This window comes from Gracilinanus agilis, chromosome 3 (assembly GCF_016433145.1).
Source record: "Gracilinanus agilis isolate LMUSP501 chromosome 3, AgileGrace, whole genome shotgun sequence".
Lineage (NCBI taxonomy): Eukaryota > Metazoa > Chordata > Mammalia > Didelphimorphia > Didelphidae > Gracilinanus > Gracilinanus agilis.
In genome coordinates this window covers 27308740-27329295 of record NC_058132.1, presented here as the reverse complement: position 1 = coordinate 27329295, position 20556 = coordinate 27308740, and the positions used below count along the sequence as shown (strand labels likewise).

The window sequence follows — 20556 nt, the reverse complement described above, 5'->3', positions numbered from 1 at the left end:
TGTCCTTGATATTGAAAGAGTTTGTTAAAAAAAATAATAAAAACTATATCTTGACAGATCTTTTCCACCTTTTGTCTCTCTCTTGTTTTCCTTCCAAATTTTTTAAAACACTTATTAATATTTATATTTTAGAAAAGTTAACATGGTTACATGATTTATGCTCTTATTTTCCCCTTCACCCCCCCGACCTCCCCCCCTCCCCTGGCCGATATGCATTTCCACTGGTTTTAACGTGTCATTGATCAAGACCTATTTCCAAATTGTTGATAGTTGCATTGGTGTGGTACTTTCGATCCCCAATCATGTCCTCATCAACCCTTTTTGAGAGATAAGGGACTGATGAGAAGTGGAGCCAAATGGCAGAGTAGCAGCATAGAAAGCTGGAACTCTGAGAATCTTCTGAAAACAACCTTAAAATAGCATCTCAAAATGAAAATTGGAGTCATAGAACCAACAAGGGGATGGAATGAAGTAACTCTCCTGCAGAAAACAATTTGAAAGATAGGCAGAAAAGGTCTAATTCAGTGGGTTGAAAGGGGAAATGGAAATAAAACTGTGTAGAGAGGAATGTGAACCAGCCTACCATCCACCTACTGCTGCAGGTTCTGAAACTGGGCACAAGCCAACTATGAGATCCCTGGACCCTGTCTAAACCAACAGTAGAACACATCATGCCCACCTCTTGAAGTTCCAAGCCCTAGTACAAACCTTCCATGAGGCCATGTGGTGTTTGGCTCATTCAAGCCTGGGGTGAAGCACCAAGCTCCAGGATAAGGTAACTCACTGTGCTCTGAATCCTGCAAGCCATCAGCAGTCCTTAGATGAGATCAATTCAGCAGTGAGAGGTGGCTTTCAGAGCTCTGAGCCCACAGGCCATCATACTACATTGGAAGAACTGAAAGTTACAGAAAATCAGCACTAGCTGAGGGTAGCAACAAGGAAAAACTGAAGTTTAAGAGAGTGTATTATCTACCCTAAGAGTAGAGCGCACCTTTAAGATAGAACTTTAAAAAAAAAGGATGGAAAATGAATAAACGCCAAAAGAAACTCCTAATCACAGAAAATTTTTTAGAGACAAACATAAGCAAGGCTCAGACTCAGTAAGGGACAGTGAGATAAAAACAAAAGCAGGCATATGCAAGACCTCAAAAAAAAAAGGGAATTAACTTCAGTTTGTGGAAGAGCTAAAAAAGAAATTAAAACTCAAATAAGAGAAGCAGAAGAAAAATGGGGAAAAGAAATGAAAGTAAAGCAAAAAGAAACTAATGGCTTAAAAATCAGATTGCAAATGGAAAAAGAAGCACAAAAATCCAATGAAGAAAAGAGTTTTTTAAAAAGTAAAATTGATCAAATGGAAAGAGATTCGAAAGGTCATGGAAGAAAATCATTCTTTAAAATTAGAATTGGGCAAATAGAAACTAATGACTTCACGAGACTTCAAGAAACAATAAGACAAAATCAAAAGAATGAAAAATAGAAGAAAATATTAAATATCTTAATGATAAAACTATTGATCTGGAAAATAGATTCAGAAGAGACAGTCTAAGAAATATTAGATTACTGAAAGTCATGATAAAAGAAAAAAGCCTAGAATTATATTATAAGAAATTATCAAAGAAAATTGCCCTGATTTCTTTTTTTTTTAAGTTGAAGCAAAATTCAATTTATTGTAAATGTTTGAGTCACAAAATAGTATATTACAATCCAATGTCTGTGTATAGGAAGGCACCAGGAGAGAAAGTGGGGAAACAGTCAATCTTCTAGTAATAGTTTTTTCAACCCATTTCTTCTATTCTTAAACATTCTTATGGAGTCAAGAATCCTAGTTGATATTTTCCTTACACACACACACACACACACACGATTACCAATTACATGTACTAACAAATTTCCACACAAGTTTTCCTATGTTATACAATTGAACTTGTGTCCCTCCCTTACCTTTCCCTTCTCAGTACTGGCAGATGATTCGATCTGTGTTATACATGTATTATTATGCAAAACATTTCTATATTGTTATTTTATATATATTATATATATTATATTATTGTATATTATATATATTATACATATTAAATATATATTTCTGTAAGTGGGGGGACTTATAAAACTAAAACCCCAAAATATAACCCCAAATAAACCAAAAATTGTATACCTGGGTTGAGCCAGGGACCAGAGCAACATTTAGGGTGATAGGCTAGACTTTTTACTCTACCCCTTTTTACATTTCTCTACTTTCACTCTTTCCACCTCTTTGTAAATAAAGCTACTGAAAGCCAATTTGACTTGAGCTATAATATTTTAAAATTGTCAACCACAGTAGTATCTTAGAATTCTCATATATTCAGTGAAACCCTTAAATTTTAATTCCTTGCAGAATAGATTAGGGGCAAATAACCTTAGCAATCTAGTGTTTGATAAATTCAAAGATACNCCCTGCCTGGGTTGAGCCAGGGACCAGAGCAACATTTAGGGTGATAGGCTAGACTTTTTACTCTACCCCTTTTTACATTTCTCTACTTTCACTCTTTCCACCTCTTTGTAAATAAAGCTACTGAAAGCCAATTTGACTTGAGCTATAATATTTTAAAATTGTCAACCACAGTAGTATCTTAGAATTCTCATATATTCAGTGAAACCCTTAAATTTTAATTCCTTGCAGAATAGATTAGGGGCAAATAACCTTAGCAATCTAGTGTTTGATAAATTCAAAGATACCAGCTTTTGGGATAAGAACTCACTATTTGAAAAAAAACTGCTGGGAAAATTGGAAAACAGTATGGTGAAAATTAGGTAGAGACCAGTATCTCCCATTCTATGTCAGTAATAGCAAACCTTTTAGAGACTGAGTCCCCAAACTACAACCTAAAACCCACTTATTTATCACAAAGTACCAGTACAGCAATTTAACCTGAATACCGAGGTTTTAGTTTAGAAAAAACTCATACATTAATTTCTTTTGTCTTAAAAGAAAAACACAATAACAGAACTTTCAGTGATACAAACAACTTTTTTTATTGAAAGGTAAAAGTTTGTTTTTGGCATGCTTTGTAGCAATTAATGTGATTTTTACTGCTGTATGCATATTGATAATGTCAAACCTTGGCTCATACTTTTTTTTTTTTTAAACCCTTAACTTCTGTGTGTTGGCTCCTAGGTAGAAGAGTGGCAAGGGTGGGCAATGGGGGTCAAGTGACTTGCCCAGGGTCACACAGCTGGGAAGGGTCTGAGGCCGGATTTGAACCTAGGACCTCCCATCTCTAGGCCTGACTCTCAATCCACTGAGCTACCCAGCTGCCCTGGCTCACACTTTGTAAGTTTGAGAGCAACACATACAGCACTCAGGTCATTTGTTAGTCTATTTTTGCTGTCAGATTTGATGTGATTCAAAGATAAAAAGAACTGCTCACAAGCATAAGATGATCCAAACAAAGTGAGGAAAGCAATCCGAAGTGCTTTCGTTGACTTAAAATTATTTGGCAGAGAATTCCACACTTTTAAGGATTTCATTTTCAGAACTAACTGTGCTGTCCTTTGTCATCCCTTCTATCTTCTCGAGTGTTTCCCGAAGGTCATAGAACTTATTTTTCTGGATAGAGCTTTCTTGAAATTCTAATAGCTCCATTTCCATATTTTCTAAATCTAACCTGTGTAAGCAGGAAAGTTCTTCAAATTTGGCTTTATCTGGAGAAGTAAGAAAATGCAGGGTTGTCTCCATCTTACCGAACTATAAAAATCTGTTACTAAAATTCACCTTTGCAGCTGCTACAATGCTAGATTTCCCGATGGCTTGTAAGACTGTCTACAAATGTAGAATTTTCTAAATGAATTTTTAGATTTGGAAAATATTTCAGCTGCCCACTTTCAAGGTCTCTTTAAAAAATCCGTAGTTTCCTCTCAACTGTTTTGCTATCACTTTCTGCTGTTCTCCCTAAATCTTGTAGTTGTTTGTTCAATATGTTGAAGAGTAGTGTAAAATCTGTAAAAGACATGAGGTTGGTAAGCCAGGCCATATCACTGAGCTGTGGATATTCCTGCCCTTTTCCATTCATAAACAGCCGAATTTCGTTCAAATAGGCTCCAAATCTCTCCAGGATTTGTCCTCTGCTCAGCCATCGGACATTATGGTATGTAAATAAACAAGTTTACTGTGCCTGAACCAACTCATAAAGTGTTTGAAACTTTGAAAAAATCAGAGCACAAGCCATGATGTAATAAACTACTTTTGTGATATCTTTGAGGGCATCGTCAAATTTTTTGCTGCTTTCCCTGGCACGAGGAATTTCTTGATGTATAATCCAATGGGACTGAATGACTTGATGTTTTGTTTCTTTAATGAAGAACTGTATGAAACCAGATGTCGTCCCCACCATAGAAGGTGCCTTACCACTAGTAATCGAAACCACTTTGTCTGGTCTTAAGTCTTGTGACCAAAAAAACTCCATCACAGCATTGCGGATATCTGTCTGTTGTGTTCTTTCGGGCAAAGACATCAATTTCACCAGCTCTTTTCTTATGATGTCACCAACAGCATAACAGAAAATTACTGCTAGCCTTGCATGATTATTTATATCTGTGCTTTCATCTAAGCACATGGAATAAGAGGCTGCCTTTTGTAAGTCAGTGCTGAGCTGCTGACTTGCATCACTAGCCATGCGCGGATTTGATCTTCAACAGCATTTCTGCTACGTGGCATCTCAGAGATATATGTTGAATAATTTTATCTTTGTTTGGGAAATCACAAAAAAAGGAATTACTCCAAGACAACATGGTCATTTTGATATTATCCCCATCAGAGGGGCTTACTATGTTTTGCTATGTGCAGTGAAATTTGAAAACTGGCAGCTGTCAGATGATTTGTTCTAGAAAGATAGTTGTAAAAACTATGATACCCAAAAATGAGTATAGAAAAAAAAAAAAGCAAAAACAGACAGTGGAAGATCATTCCAAGAGGCCTCAACAATTTGTTCAGCCATTCCCCAATTGAAAGGCATCCCCTCATTTTCCAATTTTTTTTGTCACCACAAAGAGCGCAGCTATAAATATTTTTGTACAAGTCTTTTTCCCTATGATCTCTTTGGGGTATGTAAAAGTGAAAATTGGGAAAAGCCATCTAGAAGTGTATATATTTCTATGGACATGGGAAATGTATCAAAACTACATTTCCCGTGGTCCAGCTGTTTCCGTTTCTGGGTCTTTGGGGCATGGGGAGGTCTACGTCGACGCAGAGAGGGTTTTAAAACTCCTGGGTTAGGAGGGAGTGGTCTCTTTTGCCGGTAGGATCTTGGCTAGCAGACAGGAGACAGTAATGGAGGCGGCAGTTTTGAATGCTTACAAGCGCGTGGTCTGATAACTTTATCTATAAACATGGCTTTAATTAAAATACTAATTTATATTATTATACCAGCCTTTATCATTTTTCATATTTATCAGGTACAGACCCAGAAATGCTATGGCTGGATCAAAGGACAGGCAGTCTTTTAAAGCCCTTTGGGCATAATTCCAAATTGCCATCCAGAATGGTTGGATCAATTCACAACTCCACCAGCAATGCACCAGTGTCCCAATTTTGCCACATCCCCTCCAACATTCTCCACTATTCCTTTGCTGTCATGTTAGCCAATCTGCTAACTGTGAGGTGGTCCCTCAGAGTTGTTTTGTTTTGCATTTCTCTAATTATAAGAGATTTAGAACAAAGTCCAGATGGAGATATTTCCTCAATTTCCCTTCAAGAAACTCTTCTTTCAGTTTCACTGTTTGGCAACACTTTTGTGGTTGGTGTCAAAATGTGGTCTGACACACAACACTTGGTTACACAGAATATGTAGTGCTTTCCTGTCGTGTTCAATCACTCCAAATGACTGTCAGAGCCTTTTGGAATGACCATCCACTATCTGTTTTTGCTTTTTTTTTTCCATACTCATTTCTGGGTGTCAAAGACTTGGAGTCTACAAAAACACAAAATAAAAAAAAAATTTAGTACCTACTACAAATCTATCCCTAGATAAAAGAGCTAACACTATTAGTTACCACTAAAGAAATGGATATTCTCTGAATCAACAATCTACAGCAGTGATTCTCAGCCCAGGTTCCTTTGGAATTTGCTGACCACCAGGGCAAGGGAGCAATGTCTCACTGACCACCAGCTTTTGGTTTGCTCTAAAAAAGGCAACTGAGTGCATTGTTTCACCTCTGCGGTACATGCATTGGACCTACTTCTTGGGGAATTTGCATCAATAAGATGAAATGGAGGTGCAGCGCACATTTCCCACACACGGGAGGTGTGCAGACCTCCATCATCCATCCAAGTTCTCATTTTCCAGTGAGCAGGAGCCCAGCAGCCAACAGCAGCTGAAGCAAAGTTCCCCCTGACAATCCCAGTATAACGAGTCCTGGGTCTGTCCTGTCCTTGACTAGAGATATAGAGTCTCGAACCCCACTCGCCAATCCATCCCAGCACCCCACGCATTACACGGGCCATAGGATGTCGGGGAAACACAACCTGCTGCTGCGCAATGACACACAGATGTAAGTGTGGATGCCATTCAGGCAACAGACAGCAATTGCTGTCACAGAATGGCTCCATAACCTGAGCCAACAGTGAGTTCCACAGGTTCGTGGCATGCTGGGTAAGTGGGTGACCCTCTTTTATTGAGCAGGAGAAGAGTCATTGGTCCTCTGCATCCCCGCAGCGTCTTTTCTGCTGGCCGTCTGCTAGTGTTCTTTTGCATCACTTCTTTTTACATTGTGAGCCCCTTTGGGACAGGGAGTGGTCAGAAAAGTGAAATATAAATACTGTCAATAATAGTATGGCTTTTTTTTATTATTAAGCCAGTAGTGGATGACTGCATCATGCTGTATTTCATGAACATTCACAGCTATGGGAGATTCTTCATGCACTTCTTTTCCAGTAGGATGAGAAAAATAATTTGGTGGTTTACCATTTTCCCCCACATTATTTTTCTTAAGAATATTTTCCCATGGTTCCATGATTCATGTTCTCTCCCTCCCCTCAGTGGTTTACCTTTAAAATCATATAAAAATTAGTTTTGTGTGACATTCTTATAGATAAGCCTCTAGAGGGCAACAAGGTAGCACTAGTGGCACATGCAGGGCTGGCAGCTCAAAGCCTCTGCTTTTGCCCAAGCACTCTGCTTCCCTCTAGCTCTACCATGTTGTGAGCTATGCTCCCCTCAAACCTAGCTCCTCTCCAACCCTGCCAAGGAAATCACCTTCATCACAGAGTCAACAGGCTGCCACTGGCACCATACCCTCATGCCATATGTGACTAGCACAGGGGAGGGAGGAAGCACTCCCATTGGGCTGCAGGGGAGTGGAATGGGTGTTGTCCTCTGGCACATGTGTGTGTATGTGCGTGTGTGGAAGCAGCAGGCTGCACCTCTCTCTGGTTTTCTAATAAGGAACTCTGTTAAACTCTGTGCTGTGGCAACAGCATATGCATGTGCCCACAGAGAGGTCTTTGTGTGCCGTCTCCGGTGTATGTGCCATAGGTTTGCCATCATGGCCCTATACCAAGACAGTCAAAATGGGGATATGATTTAGACATAAAGGATGATACTGTAAGTAAAGTAGGGGAACATAGAATAGTTTACCTGTCAGATCTAGGGAGAAGGGAAGAATTTGACTGAACAAGAGATAGAAAACTTTACAAGATGTAAAATGAATAATTTTGACTATCTTAAATTAAAAAAGTTATATACAAACAAAACCAAGATAACTAAGATTAGGAGGGAAATATCAAGCTGGGAAATTTTTTTTAAACAAGTTTCTCTGATAAAGGTCTCATTTCTCAAATGTAAAGAGAATTAAGTGAAATTTATGTCATTCCCCAACTGACAAACGGTCAAAGGATATGTAGTTTTCAGGTGAAGAGATCAAAGATGGCAATAATCATAAGAAAAAATGTTTATAGTCCCTCTTGATTAGAGAAATGCAAATTAAAACAACTCTGAGGTACCATCTCATACCTATCAGACTGGTCAATTAGCAAAGGAAAGTGATGTTGGAGGGATGCGGCAAAATTGGAACACTAATGCATTGCTGGTGGAGTTGCAAACTGATCCAACCATTCTGGATGGCAATTTGGAACTATGCCCAAAAGGCTATAAAACGATGCTTACTCCTTGATCTAGTAATAGCACTGCTAGGTCTGTATCCCAAAGAGATTTTAAAAAATGAGAAAGGACCTACTTATACAGAAATATAGCTCCTTTTTTTTTGTGGTGCCAAAGAATTGGAAATTGAAGGGATGCCCATCAATTGGTATTACACAATATAATACACAAATTGTGGTATATGATGGTGATGGAATACTATTGTGCTTTAAAGGATAATGAACAGGATGATTTCAGAAAGAGCTGGGAAGACCTCCATGCACGAATGCAGAGTAAAATAAACAGAACTAGGACAACGTGGTACACAGCAATATTGTGGAATGATCAGCTGTGATAGACTTAACTACTCTCAGCAATATGATGATCTAGACAGTGATGGGCTAACCTTTTAAAGAGGGGCCAAAGGAAAGGAAATGCTCCTCTGTCAGTCTGTTTCTAAGGCAACTCTTTCCAAGTTTCATTGTATTGTATCTTACTTGTATTCTTGTATTCGTCAGATTAGGAATAATGTTGCTGGCTGGATAGAACATTTCAGGGAGCCGTATCTGGCCTGTGGGCAGTAGTTTAGCCATCACTGGTCTAGGACAATTCTGAAGGATTTATGACAAAAGAATACTAGTCACCTCAAGAGAAAGGACTATTGGAGTTGGCATGCAAATCAAAGTGTATGATTTTTCACTTTATTTGGGTTTTTGGCTTTATATGATTATTCTCTTATAAAAATGAAAAAATATAGAAATACATTTTGCATAATAATTCATGTATAACTCAAATTGAATTGCTTACCATCTCTGGGAGATGGGGTGGCAGGGATGGAGGGAGACAATTTGGATCAAAGAACTTTGGAAAACGTGGAAATGTTATTGCATGTAATTGGTTAAAATAAAATATTTTTATAATTAAAAACGAGAGACAAGGTAAGAGGGTAAGAGGCCTATAGGAGACAATTTGAGGTGTAACCTTACTATTCTCTTCCCTATGACATCTGTGCTAAGATGTGCCACAATAGGATAAAGGATGGGTTATAGACATATCCTTTGCAATGGTTATTGCCTCATCACAGTTAAAGACAGATTTCCCATGGGGTTTCCTGACCCCTGGGCAATTCTATGAAACTCCTGACCAACTCCAAGACGGAAGGTGAGGGTTAATTAAAAAAAAATCTTATGGGACTGTTAACTGATGTTCCAGTCCGATTCCAGGTATACCAAGAAGAGAGTGCTAATAAGCCACCAATCATGGATGCCAGAAGCCCCTGTGCGGGTGATCTATGTCAATGCAAAGGTGGGAAGATCTGTCTCGGGGGAGGGTTGGAAGAGCCTTTTCTAATTTGTCCCCTGGTAGGACATCTCTTACCTAGTTCTGACTCTCGCTTGCTATCTCTATGACTCTTGGAGTATAATTCAGACTAGCAGATCATACTGTCCCTCCTTTTCTTTGGTAGGTAACTGCAATATTGTTTTATCTGACCTATATGCTTGTAGGATACCAATGATCTCCACTAGAAAGTGGATAAATATCAGGGTCTTATTTTTTGAATATATATTTTCCTAATTTTTGGAAAAGGTGATTTGCTTATTTGGGTGATTTAATGCATTTTTATTTTTATTAATTTTTTAACCCTTATCTTCCGTCTTAAGAGTCAATACTGTGTATTGGCTCCAAGGCAGAAGAGTGATAAGGGCTAGGCAATGGAGGCTTAAGTGACTTGCCCAAGGTCACACAGCTGGGAAGTATCTGAGGCCAGATTTGAACTCGGAACCTCCCATCTCTAGGCCGGCTCTCAATCCACTGAGCTACCCAGCTGCCCCCTATTTAATGCATTCTTAATCGACCTAGCCATACATCTCATACCAACTGTATTGTTATAAAATATACACCATTTTGGAACACTTTTGTGTTACCATCGACTTACAAATGTGCTTGTGCATAGGGTTAGATCATGAGTATTATCTCATCCTCCTGAGGGCCATAGATAAAGGATTTTTAGAAACAATCTTATGGAAAGATATTGCTGGTGACATGGACCAGAAAGATCTTCCAAAGAAAATGCTACAAGGTCCTCCCCATTTGTTGCTTTATTTGGAATGTAAACACTTTTGTGTCAAAGAGGGGAATACCCCCCCAATGGCTCCTTGTCAATGCACCCCTCATTTTTAATGTTAACACCCAAATATAAACCTCCCATGTAATGTATATTAGTGATTCAACCTTTCTGAAAGGCAATTTGGAATTATGCCCAAAGGTTTTTTTTTTAATTTTTTAAACCCTTAACTTCTGTGCATTGACTTATAGGTGGAAGAGTGGTAAGGGTAGGTAATGGGGGTCAAGTGACTTGCCCAGGGTCACACAGCTGGGAAGTGGCTGAGGCCGGATTTGAACCTAGGACCTCCCATCTCTAGGCCTGGCTCTCAATCCACTGAGCTACCCAGCTGCCCCCCCAAAGGGTTTTAAAAGAAAGCATGCCCTCAATCCAGCAATACCACTCCTAGGTTTATATCCAAAGAAATAAAAAAAGCCAAAAAATGGGAAAGGACACGTTTGTATGAAAATATTCAGGGCTACGCTTTGTGGTGTCAAAAAATTGGGAAGAGAAGGGATGCCCTTCAATTGGGGAATGGCTGAACAAATTGTGGTATCTGTTGATGGAATACTATTGTACGTAATTGTAAGTAATGGTGAACAGGATGAAGACCTCCATGAACTGATGTGGAGTGAAATGAGCAGAAGCAGGACGACATCATACACGGTAATTTAAACAGTGTGGGACAATCAAATGTAATAGACTTTGCAATGCAGTGATCCAGGACAATTCCGAGGGATTTATTGCTATTCACAGCTAGAGGAAGAACCGTGGGAGTAGAAATGCAGAAGAAAAACACATGATTTACCACTTGCTTATATGGATAGGTGATTTGGGGTGTTGGTTTCATAAGATTACTTTATTACAAAAATGATTAATACGGAAATATGATAATACATGTATAATCCAGTGGAATTGCTGGTCAGCTCTGGCGGGGGGGAGGGAAAACAGGGAGAGAACATGAAATCATGTAAGCATGGAAAAATATTTAAAAAACAAAATTATATGAAATGTCATCTTTGGGCTATTGTTTATCCTGGTGATACAATCCTGAAATGCACAGACATTATGTATGGACTAATTCATTGGGGAGACTAATGTATCTCCCACTGAGTCAGAGGGGACGATTGTAGAAATTTTAACACTAACCTGTACCCCTTTTTGTAAGCACCTCAAGACAATCTTTGGAGTTTAAAGAAAAAGCAGATTATTTTAAGATTGACGCTTCCCCCACCCCCTTGCAGGCGGAGACAAGCTTTTTTGTTTATCTGTAAATAAGCCTGTTATAGTGTGGCAGAGAAAAGAGGACCTGTACCCTTTGCAGCCATGACTCCTGGTATCCCAAAGAACTGCCTCTAGTCCTGGGTGAGATCAGAGGGCTCCAAGCAAAGGGGCTTGGGAAAGGGATGTCGGGAAGAGTTGGAGTGCCCAGAGTAGGGAAGTGTGCGAACCCAGCTCTGAAGGGAAAGCAGCTGGCAACCTGTAGTTGATGCCTTCTCTTTCTCCAGCTGTCTTTTTCTTTTCTTTTTTTTTTTTTTCTATTTTAAACCCTTAACTTCTGTGTATTGACTTTATAGGTCGAAGATTGGTAAGGGTAGGCAATGGGGGTCAAGTGACTTGCCCAGGGTCACACAGCTGGGAAGTGTCTGAGGCCGGATTTGAACCTAGGACCTCCTGTCTCTAGACCTGGCTCTCAATCCACTGAGCTACCCAGCTGCCCCCCTCTCCAGCTGTCTATTATGTAATAATTGTAAATTAAGATAGTCTCCAGATTATTTTAATCACAACCTTCCCATTCTGCTGGGCTCCTTTCCTATCTCCTGGGGGCCTCTTCTGGTGGGTGATGACTAGTTCCATCCTCCCTCAGTGTGACAAGATACCCCAAGCATTAAGGAGAGTCAAGCAGAAAGTGTCCCAACACTCACCACTTCCATATGCTCCTTCCAGGCTCTTCTAGCAAACACTGAGCATGGAGCATCAGTTTATTTGGTATTTCTGAGCCCTTCTAAGGAAGGAGGCCCTCCCTCTTCCTTTTATCTGGTCCCTTGTCCTCTGACCTCCCTCTCTCCCCAGAAAAATATGTCCCTGGTCCTAGAAGGAGTTGACTTCTTCTGACTCTCCATGGCCCAGACAGTACAAGACAGGCTCATTCCTTAGAGATGGCTTTTTAATGAATGGTCCAGAAGATGTGGGAGCCTGGAAGGAAAGGGATGAAAGAGGACAGGGGAGCTTGGGAGGCAAAAGGAGAGGATATAGAAGGACTGGGAAGAGGTTGGAAGGATTAGAGAGGAATGGGGTATCCTGGGAGGACTGGGGAGATCCTGAAAGGGGAAAAGATAGGCTAGAAAAGATGGGAAGAAGAGGAGAGGTTAAGAAAGAAGAGAAGAGGCCAAGAAGGAAAAGGAGAAGCTGGAAGGTATAGCCAAAGGCTATCAGAGCCTCAACTTTTTTTCTTGAATCTTGACCTTCGGAAAGCCGTATCTTCATATCTCTGAAATGATGAGCTTCTGTAACTAATGCTGCTGGGGAGAGAAATGGTGGATGATGTGTCCGAAGGAAAAAGTTCTGTATGGAAAAGAGCCTAGTGAGTTAGACTCCCAGTGCAGCTCGGCAGCTCTTGCCCTTTTCTCTATCTTGTTCCTGATCCCTGTTCCCAATCCTGGCTGGCTAGCCCCTGCCCCCTACCCCTAGCCAGCCCCTGGATAGAGATCCAGCCTCTGAGCAGCTGATCCAAGCTTCACCTGCATTGATCATGTTATCGACCTTCCCCTTGAAATGGTGCCAGCATTTCTTCAAGGATGAAAAGATGACGCAATAGAGGACGTAGAAAAAGACAATGCCCAAGTATATGGACATGGATAACTGGTGGGGGCAAAAAGGTAGGAAATGAGCCTGAGGATAGTTGGGCAGAGCAGCTAATGAAGGAGAGAATCTCTGGGAACTCCAAAAGAGATGAGATGAAAGGCTGGGGATAGGGGAGGATCCCTAAAGGCTTTAGGGAAGAGGTGATGATGATGAAGGGGAGGAATCGGTCATTTAGGATTTGGAGGGAGTAGGTGTGGAAAGGCTCATCCCTAGAAGCACAGATTTAGAGCTGAAAGAGAATTTATAGGGCACCTAATCCTCATTTTAGAGATGAGGAAACTGAGGCCAGAAGAGATCAAATATTGGCCAAGGTTACACAGGGAAATGGCAAAGCCAAGATTCTACTGCAGATCCTTTGATTTTAGTCCTAGAGCTGTTCCCACCACACCAGATTGGGGAAGACTGGGAAAGGAATTGAGGTTTGTGAGATGGAGGGGCAGGGAAGAGGGAGGCTCACCAAGAGATACAAGAGGGCCCTGTTGCTGCTGAGTGGGAGACCATGGACATGGAGTAAGAAGATGACCTGATAATCACAGTAGGTGCTCTTGTCCACACCCCTGGCCAGGATAGAGAGGCAACAAGGTTTGTTTTTGGGTGGGGCTGGACCATCTCCCTTCACCTCACCCCATCTTCAGATTCCCATAGGATCTTACCTGTTGCTCACCATGACTTTGAAATAGAAGTCAGGGGAATAGATATACCTAGGAATGACGTCATAACAAGGAGAGTTCTCCAGGCACAGCCATCTGGGGAGCCACAGGTGTGGGGGGGGCAGTATCAAGAGACTTTGAAATCGGGAAAGGCAGTATCCCACACCCACCAAATCCCTCCATCCCTAAAGGTGACCAGGAATAGCCTGGGGAGATTGGGAAGGCAGAGAGTTCCATCCCTTTCCCAAAGGGCTGGGTACAGGCTTTAGATAATGGGCAGGCAGAAAGAAGGGCTCAGGGATAGGCTCTTGCGTACTCAATGCCAGAGGTGTTATGCCTCAGGATGCTAAAGGACTGGCTATCAGTTGAGTTGCTCTTGACAATCCAGATGAGGCTGTTGGTACTAGAGAGAGGAAAGACCATGTTCTGGTTCAGGTTGGGGCCATCTAGTGATTCCCCCATAAGATGCACATGTTTGGACATAGGCATGCCCAGGGCCTCAGCTCAGAGCAGGCACTCTTCACAAATACTTATTGAGCCCAGCAGATGTGGCCACTGATCTTTGGCTCTAAATCTATGATTCTATGAATGTTTAATTTGGGGAAGGGAACACCCAGAGGGGCCACGAGAGCTGTCTTCAAGGAATTGTGGGACTGTCATGTGGACAGAAGAGATTAGAGGGATCGTTTGGCCCCACTTTAGCCAAGCATGGGCAATGGGTCAGGGGCTAGATTTAGATAGTCTGAATCCCAGCTCTGATACATATTAGATAGATGAGCTTGGACAAATTACTCTTCTAGACCTCAGAGTCTTCATCTCTAAAAGGAGGGGGTTCGACCCTTTCAGCTCAAAATCTGATTCTGTGCATGAGGAGAGGTGGATAGAAGTGGCATTGGGTTTCATCCCAAAGAAAGGAAAGCCTCTTAATCAGAAGAAGAGTCCCAGAATGCAGCTGAAGGTTTCTGGAGGTGGTGAACACTCCCTTAATGAAAGTCTACAAACAAAGATTGGAAGACCACTTGACGAGGTGGTCACAGATGGGGTGGCTGGTCAGGTCTACAGGTCAGACTAGATGGCTAATTAGGTCCCTGCCAACTCAAGAGATACTGTGATTAGTAGATGGAGCCACCCATGCCAGTATTTGCAGAGGCTGAAGTTTATCTTGGGGCTATGAACAGAGTGCTGGAGTCTCTGAATAGGAAGACCCGAGTTTAAATCTGACTTCACACACTTACTGTGTGACCCTGGTCAAGTCACTTCACCCTGTTTGCCTCATTTTTCTCATCTGTAAAATGAGCTGGAGAAGGAAATAGCAAACCACTAGAGTCCAGTAGAGTTGGACATGACTGACGTGACTAAACAAAAACAACAACAAAAGTTTATCTGCCTATGCATGTATCTCCCTTTCTGAGTCCACAAGTCCTAAAAGTAAAAAGAGTTCAGAAAGAGTAAACCGAGGATGACTGACATTATAGGGGAGGGATTCATGGAGCCCCATGGGTTTGAAGTCAATAGTTACTTGTCCTCAGGGCTGTTGTATCGGTAGATGTCAGCCTCTGAGTAATCCGTGATGTCATCCAGGGAAGTTCCTCCACCAATCACCTTCAGGATGTAGCTGTACCAGAGATATAGGGACTTGGACAATAAAGGGCCAGCCAACCAGTCAGCCAGTCCCCTCCCTTCCCCCAGAAACTCTTCCCTGCTCTGGAAAAGGAAGAGACAGTGTTGTCCTCACCCCACTACCTCTCCCCCACAACTTGCCCCTTCACCCCCCAAAATAACACCCACCCACCAGTGGTTCAGGAGGCAGAGCCCAGGAGGGGAGGTCTACAGAGAAGAAGATAGCCTTGGAGAATTTAAGGAAAGAGCACCTCCTGGGGTATGGGTTGTATCCCATAGTTGGCATCTATCTAATACCTTTTTATTCCCTAGGAAATATCTAGGGAAATAGTTATTGCGTTTTTTTCCCCAGGCCTCCCCAAATGGCATCCAGGAAAGGCAAGGCAGGGGGCTCACCTGCCATTGAAGCTTCCTGACTCACCAGTTACCATGTCTTGGATCAGGAAGAAAGGGAAGAAACCTGTGGGAGGAAAAGGCGAGGCTGACTTGGGAGGGAAGATAGAATGTTGGTAGGGCAGAGGTGTGGTATTGGGCTGGGAGAAGGTCATGGGCTGGGGGGCTGGGCAGGGGGCCCCACTCTCACGATCACTGAATAAGAAGCAAGGCATGTCAGGGTCTGGGTGCACGCAGTCAAAGTATCTCTTATTTTCCAACTTGTTGTACGCAAGGGTAGTGGTGATGTCAAAGGCCAACCGCTTGCCTGGGGGGCAGCCAATGAATATGGGGATCATTGCATTGCCCTGTGTAGGAAGTGGGGAGAAGGAAAAGAGAGAGGAAGAGAGAAGGGTTAGGAGACTAAAGAGAAAAACAACAAATCCATCCATTGTTTCCAATCTCCTAATGTCCTTTTTAGATCAAGACATGAGGAAGCAGGAACACAATATGCCCTCTTAGGAGACCCATTGAGGTTCCTCTAGGCTGGTAGCATGAGTTCCTATAATTGTGTCCTGCCCACTAATATGCAGAGCTAATGAAGAAAGGGGGAAATGGGACATTTGCCTGGACCTCCAAGGTCCCTTTCCCCCTCATTCTCTAGGATCTGAAGGGCAGGAAACTGGGGAGTGAAGGATGACTTGAAACCATCCAAGGACAAGGACCATTTAATCCTTTTTACTATTTCCATATAGGATATGGGGGTAAGAGTCAGTTTTGAGTGAGCAAGCTTTGGAAAGATCAGAGGTCAGACTGGAGAGTTTCCCCCCAACCCACTTCAAGAACTTGTCAGGTCCCAATGGTCTCTCCTCAAGTTACCTGCATCAGATGTCCAGTTGGGGTCTCATGAAAGCACTTCCCAGCTGAACCAACCACCTGTAGAGAGGACTGATCAGTGCTGGACAGTCCCCCAGCCTGACCCCCAATTCCTTTACTGTCATTCACTTTCAGTGACTTCTCTTATCAAGATTGAGGGTAGAGAGAAGGTTGGCAATCTGGGTCCTATCTCAGGCACAAGGGATTCTTTGCTTCTTAGTGTCAACTAGAGACTTCCCTCTTCTAATCCTGTCATTTATGAGCCACCCTCCCAGCCAGTAGACAGAGGGGTGGCTCTTCCCCATCTCTCACCTTGATGAGTACAGATGTTTTCATCAGGTTGTGTCCACTGATTCCTTGATCAAAGCATACAAGTCTGTCCTTGAGAATCACCTGGTCAGGTTGAGGGGAAGGCATTAAGGACCTGGAGTCCCAGAGCACTCCTCCCTCTCCCTCTTCATCCCTAGTCCTCCTCTTCAGGAGAGGGGAAGGAAGGAGAGATCTGACTCCGTCCAGACTCCCCCAAACCCATCCTGGCTAGACTACACAATCATAACTCTTCTGTGAGGATGACTGGGTGCCTACATATGTGTGTGTTTGTGCCCCTAGCCTCAGTGGAATGAAAACTCTGTGAGAGAAGACAAACAATTGCTTTGTTGTTTGACTTTGTTCCCCAGGTCTTTCATAGTCTCTGGCATATAAAAGGCACCTAATACTGACTTATGGGACTGAATTGTGAGTTGAGGCACTCTACTGGCCAAAAGCCTTGGGTCTTGCAACTGAGACCTGCCCTGGTTCTGGACCCTAGGCCATTTCTTTAGTTTTCTGAGCCAGTTTCCTCATCTGGTGCCTAGGATGTGGCCTCCATCTTTGGCCAAGAATCTGAGTACACTGAATTGTAGCTAAAAGATACACACTTTCCAGAAGAGTACACAAATCCTAACACACACACACACACACACACACACACACACACGCACACACACACACACGCATGTGCACACAGCCCGCTTCTCCCACCTTAAAAAGGATGCCATTTTGTTTCATGAGATTCTGCTCCTTCACTCTTACTGACACACAACCTGGGTGGGTCAGAGTCACAGCCAGACGCAATTCCTTCTTTTTATCGATGGTCTTAACTGCAAGAGGTGGGGAGGAAGACAAAGGTGGGCCAGTGGCTCAGAGAATCTCCTACCAGCCCCTTGCCTGGTGCCCAAACCTTGGAGACCCTACAGGCCTGTGCTCACCTCTCCTGGTAACTAAACGAGAGGAGAGATAAATGGAGAAGCTGTAGATGGTCCCCTTGTCCAGGTAGATGTATTCAGGCAGGAGATATGTGGCCCCCTTTGAATATTCCTTGCCATAGCTGTTCATGTTAATGTATACACCAAATAAGCTCTGGAAATTACTGGCTTGGTAGTAATAGAAAGCCTGCCAAGAACAAGGAGAGACTGGTTCTTCATGCCCCCCTCTAGACTATGGTAGTTTGTCAGTGATGTTATGGAAATGTGGAACGCGGAACCAAACAACTGCTCAGGCATAATTTGACTGGGGCAGAGTATAGGTGGACTCTTTTAACACTGGCATTCTTGGCTGTCTCAACAAAAAGGGAGTTTATATTTAGCTAGGAAGACCCTAAGATCTTTTTTTCTATGTGTAGCCACACCTTCCCTACCTTGCTCTTGAGACATTGACTTTTTGAACCCAAGTGTTCAAAATCTACATTTATTCTCTCCTGAATTTTTTCATATTAGATTCAGCTCATTCTAGATTCTGTTCAGCCATTTTGTAAGCTAGCTCTCCTTTCTGTCAGCTTCAGGTTCCATGATGATATTATGCCTTTATCCGAGTAATTGATACAAATGCTAACTAGCACAGAGCCAAGTACAGATCCTTGAGACACTCACCTAAGGACCTACTACCATATCAGCATCAAAATATTCATTCCTATGCTTTTTAGATCTTGTGATCCAATGGGTTAATTTCTACCCTTAACTATGGTATCATCTGTCCAAGTTCCCAGAGCCCCAAGGCCAGTGGAGTAGCATGCTGGTCAATGGCTGAACAACTGGATCTCCAGTTGTAGTGTTTTCTGGTTTTCAAGGTATAAATGTTTACCCTGAGAATTTAACAAGCTCTTCTGAATCATGCTGCTGAGAACCCTCTGGCCCACGTCCCACAAACCCTGCCTAAACACTCCCCTAAACTTCCTTCCCTTCCTATACCCCAAGAAGAATGGATAGAATGGGCAAAACAAGGCTGAGGAGTTACCTTTACCCATCCCTTTCACCTTATGTTGTTTGTCATCCTTCCACCACCTCCAGGTAGGGTCATGGACAGGATCAGCATAGGGCTAGAAAGGCAACAGAGAAGGTACAGGCAAGTGCTGGGGAAGGAAACTCCTCAAGTTCTCCAACTGCCTCCGTCCTGCTTTGGACTTCTCCTAGATCTATCTGCACATACCTTATTATACTTGGAGTGCAGCCAAAGCAGGTGGTAGACAAGCCCCTGATACACGGCCAAGGAGACTTTGGTGTGATAGCCAGACTTGGCGCTTATAATAGGTGCATCTGCATGATAATACTCCATCCTCGTGTACTTTTGTGGGAGTGGCAGGTCCTCCAGCTGCATCCGCTGGAAAGGGCAGGGATTCGTAAAGGAGAGGGTGCTTTTTAACCTAGGAAGGACAAGGAAAGGAGATTAGAGAGGAGCCCTGCCCCAACCTGAGCAAGGTCCCCACCAGCTCTTTTCAAAAGCATTCCATCTATTATGTTATCAATCCATCTAACCTTTCATCCAGGTATCTATCCATTGCATCTATGAAGCTGTAGGTCAATCATCTGTCCATTGATTTACCTACCCATTTATCTTTCTGTCCATCTATTCATGTCTTTATACATATCAACCACCCATCCATTAGTACATTCATATGATTATTCATGCACTCATTCATCTGTCTTTCTCTGCATCCATCTATTCATCCATCCATCTACATGTTAACCCTCCATCTATTTGCCCATTCATACATTTGGCAAATACTTGGTAAGATGAAAATGGTGAAATAACAAAGAGCTTATAGCAGTGATGGTGAACCTTTTAGAGATCGAGTGCCCAAACTATAACCCTCATGCCAAATGTGAGCTGCCTTCTTACCCCAGAGGGAGGAAACACTCCCATTGAGCTGCTGGGCATAGGAGTAGTTGAAGTGAAAAATGTCTTCAGGTGCATGTGGATAGGGGAGGGGAGCAGCCCCCTTTGGCATGGATGCCATAGGTTTGCCAACATGGGCTTATAGCATAAGAACAAGGGGAAGGAAAAATCAAGTAAAAAAAAAAACTGGGATACAAGATTGTGAGATCATTGTGAAGGGCTAGGCCAGTGATTCCCAAAGTGGGCGCCACCACCCCCTGGTGGGTGCTGCAGCAATCCAGGGGAGTGGTGATGGCCACAGGTGCATTTATCTTTCCTATTAATTGCTATTAAAATTTAAAAAATTTAATTTCCAGGGGCACCAAGTAATATTTTTTCTTGAAAGGGGGCGGTAGGCCAAAAAAGTTTGGGAACCACTGGGCTAGGCAAAGCATGAGAAGAAATGGGGAATGAGAGCATTACTTTTACCTGGTGGCGTCTTACAAGGCTTTGTGAAGATGGCACCCTAGTGTGACATTCAAAGGCTCCTCCAGATGACTTTGCATGGGAAGGGACCTCGGGGGTGCTGGGTTATGGCAACTTCTCCTTTATCCACCCCCCCCCAACCCAACCCAAGCACTTTGTCATTCCCAATAGACAGGTGGGCTCATGTTCACTTATACCCTTCAGTGAGTTCATAGGTAGTCAGACGGAGCTGCTGATACACCAAGATCTGATTCACTGGCAGTAGCCTTTTCAGCAGCCTCCCTTCTCCTTGGTCATTAACCTGGTAGACTAGCTGTAGGAGGTGGTGAAGAGGAAGGGA

At 42.6% G+C, this 20556-nt stretch overlaps 1 protein-coding gene across 1 annotated transcript in view; it reads right to left on the bottom strand.

Moving 5' to 3' along the window:
• Positions 1 to 12658: 12658 nt before the first annotated feature.
• The window catches only part of CATSPERG (cation channel sperm associated auxiliary subunit gamma), a 30148-nt gene continuing 22250 nt past the window's right edge, over positions 12659 to 20556 (bottom strand). The window contains exons 14-28 of the mRNA XM_044671152.1: positions 20414 to 20529; positions 19065 to 19278; positions 18892 to 18954; positions 17849 to 18032; positions 17622 to 17740; positions 16914 to 16994; positions 16605 to 16661; positions 15937 to 16093; positions 15750 to 15813; positions 15253 to 15348; positions 14050 to 14136; positions 13737 to 13829; positions 13541 to 13640; positions 12960 to 13080; positions 12659 to 12783 (exon numbers count right to left, since the gene is read on the bottom strand). Coding sequence (XP_044527087.1) covers positions 12659 to 12783; positions 12960 to 13080; positions 13541 to 13640; positions 13737 to 13829; positions 14050 to 14136; positions 15253 to 15348; positions 15750 to 15813; positions 15937 to 16093; positions 16605 to 16661; positions 16914 to 16994; positions 17622 to 17740; positions 17849 to 18032; positions 18892 to 18954; positions 19065 to 19278; positions 20414 to 20529 — 1677 coding nt within the window. The remainder of the gene's footprint in view (positions 12784 to 12959; positions 13081 to 13540; positions 13641 to 13736; positions 13830 to 14049; positions 14137 to 15252; positions 15349 to 15749; positions 15814 to 15936; positions 16094 to 16604; positions 16662 to 16913; positions 16995 to 17621; positions 17741 to 17848; positions 18033 to 18891; positions 18955 to 19064; positions 19279 to 20413; positions 20530 to 20556) is intronic.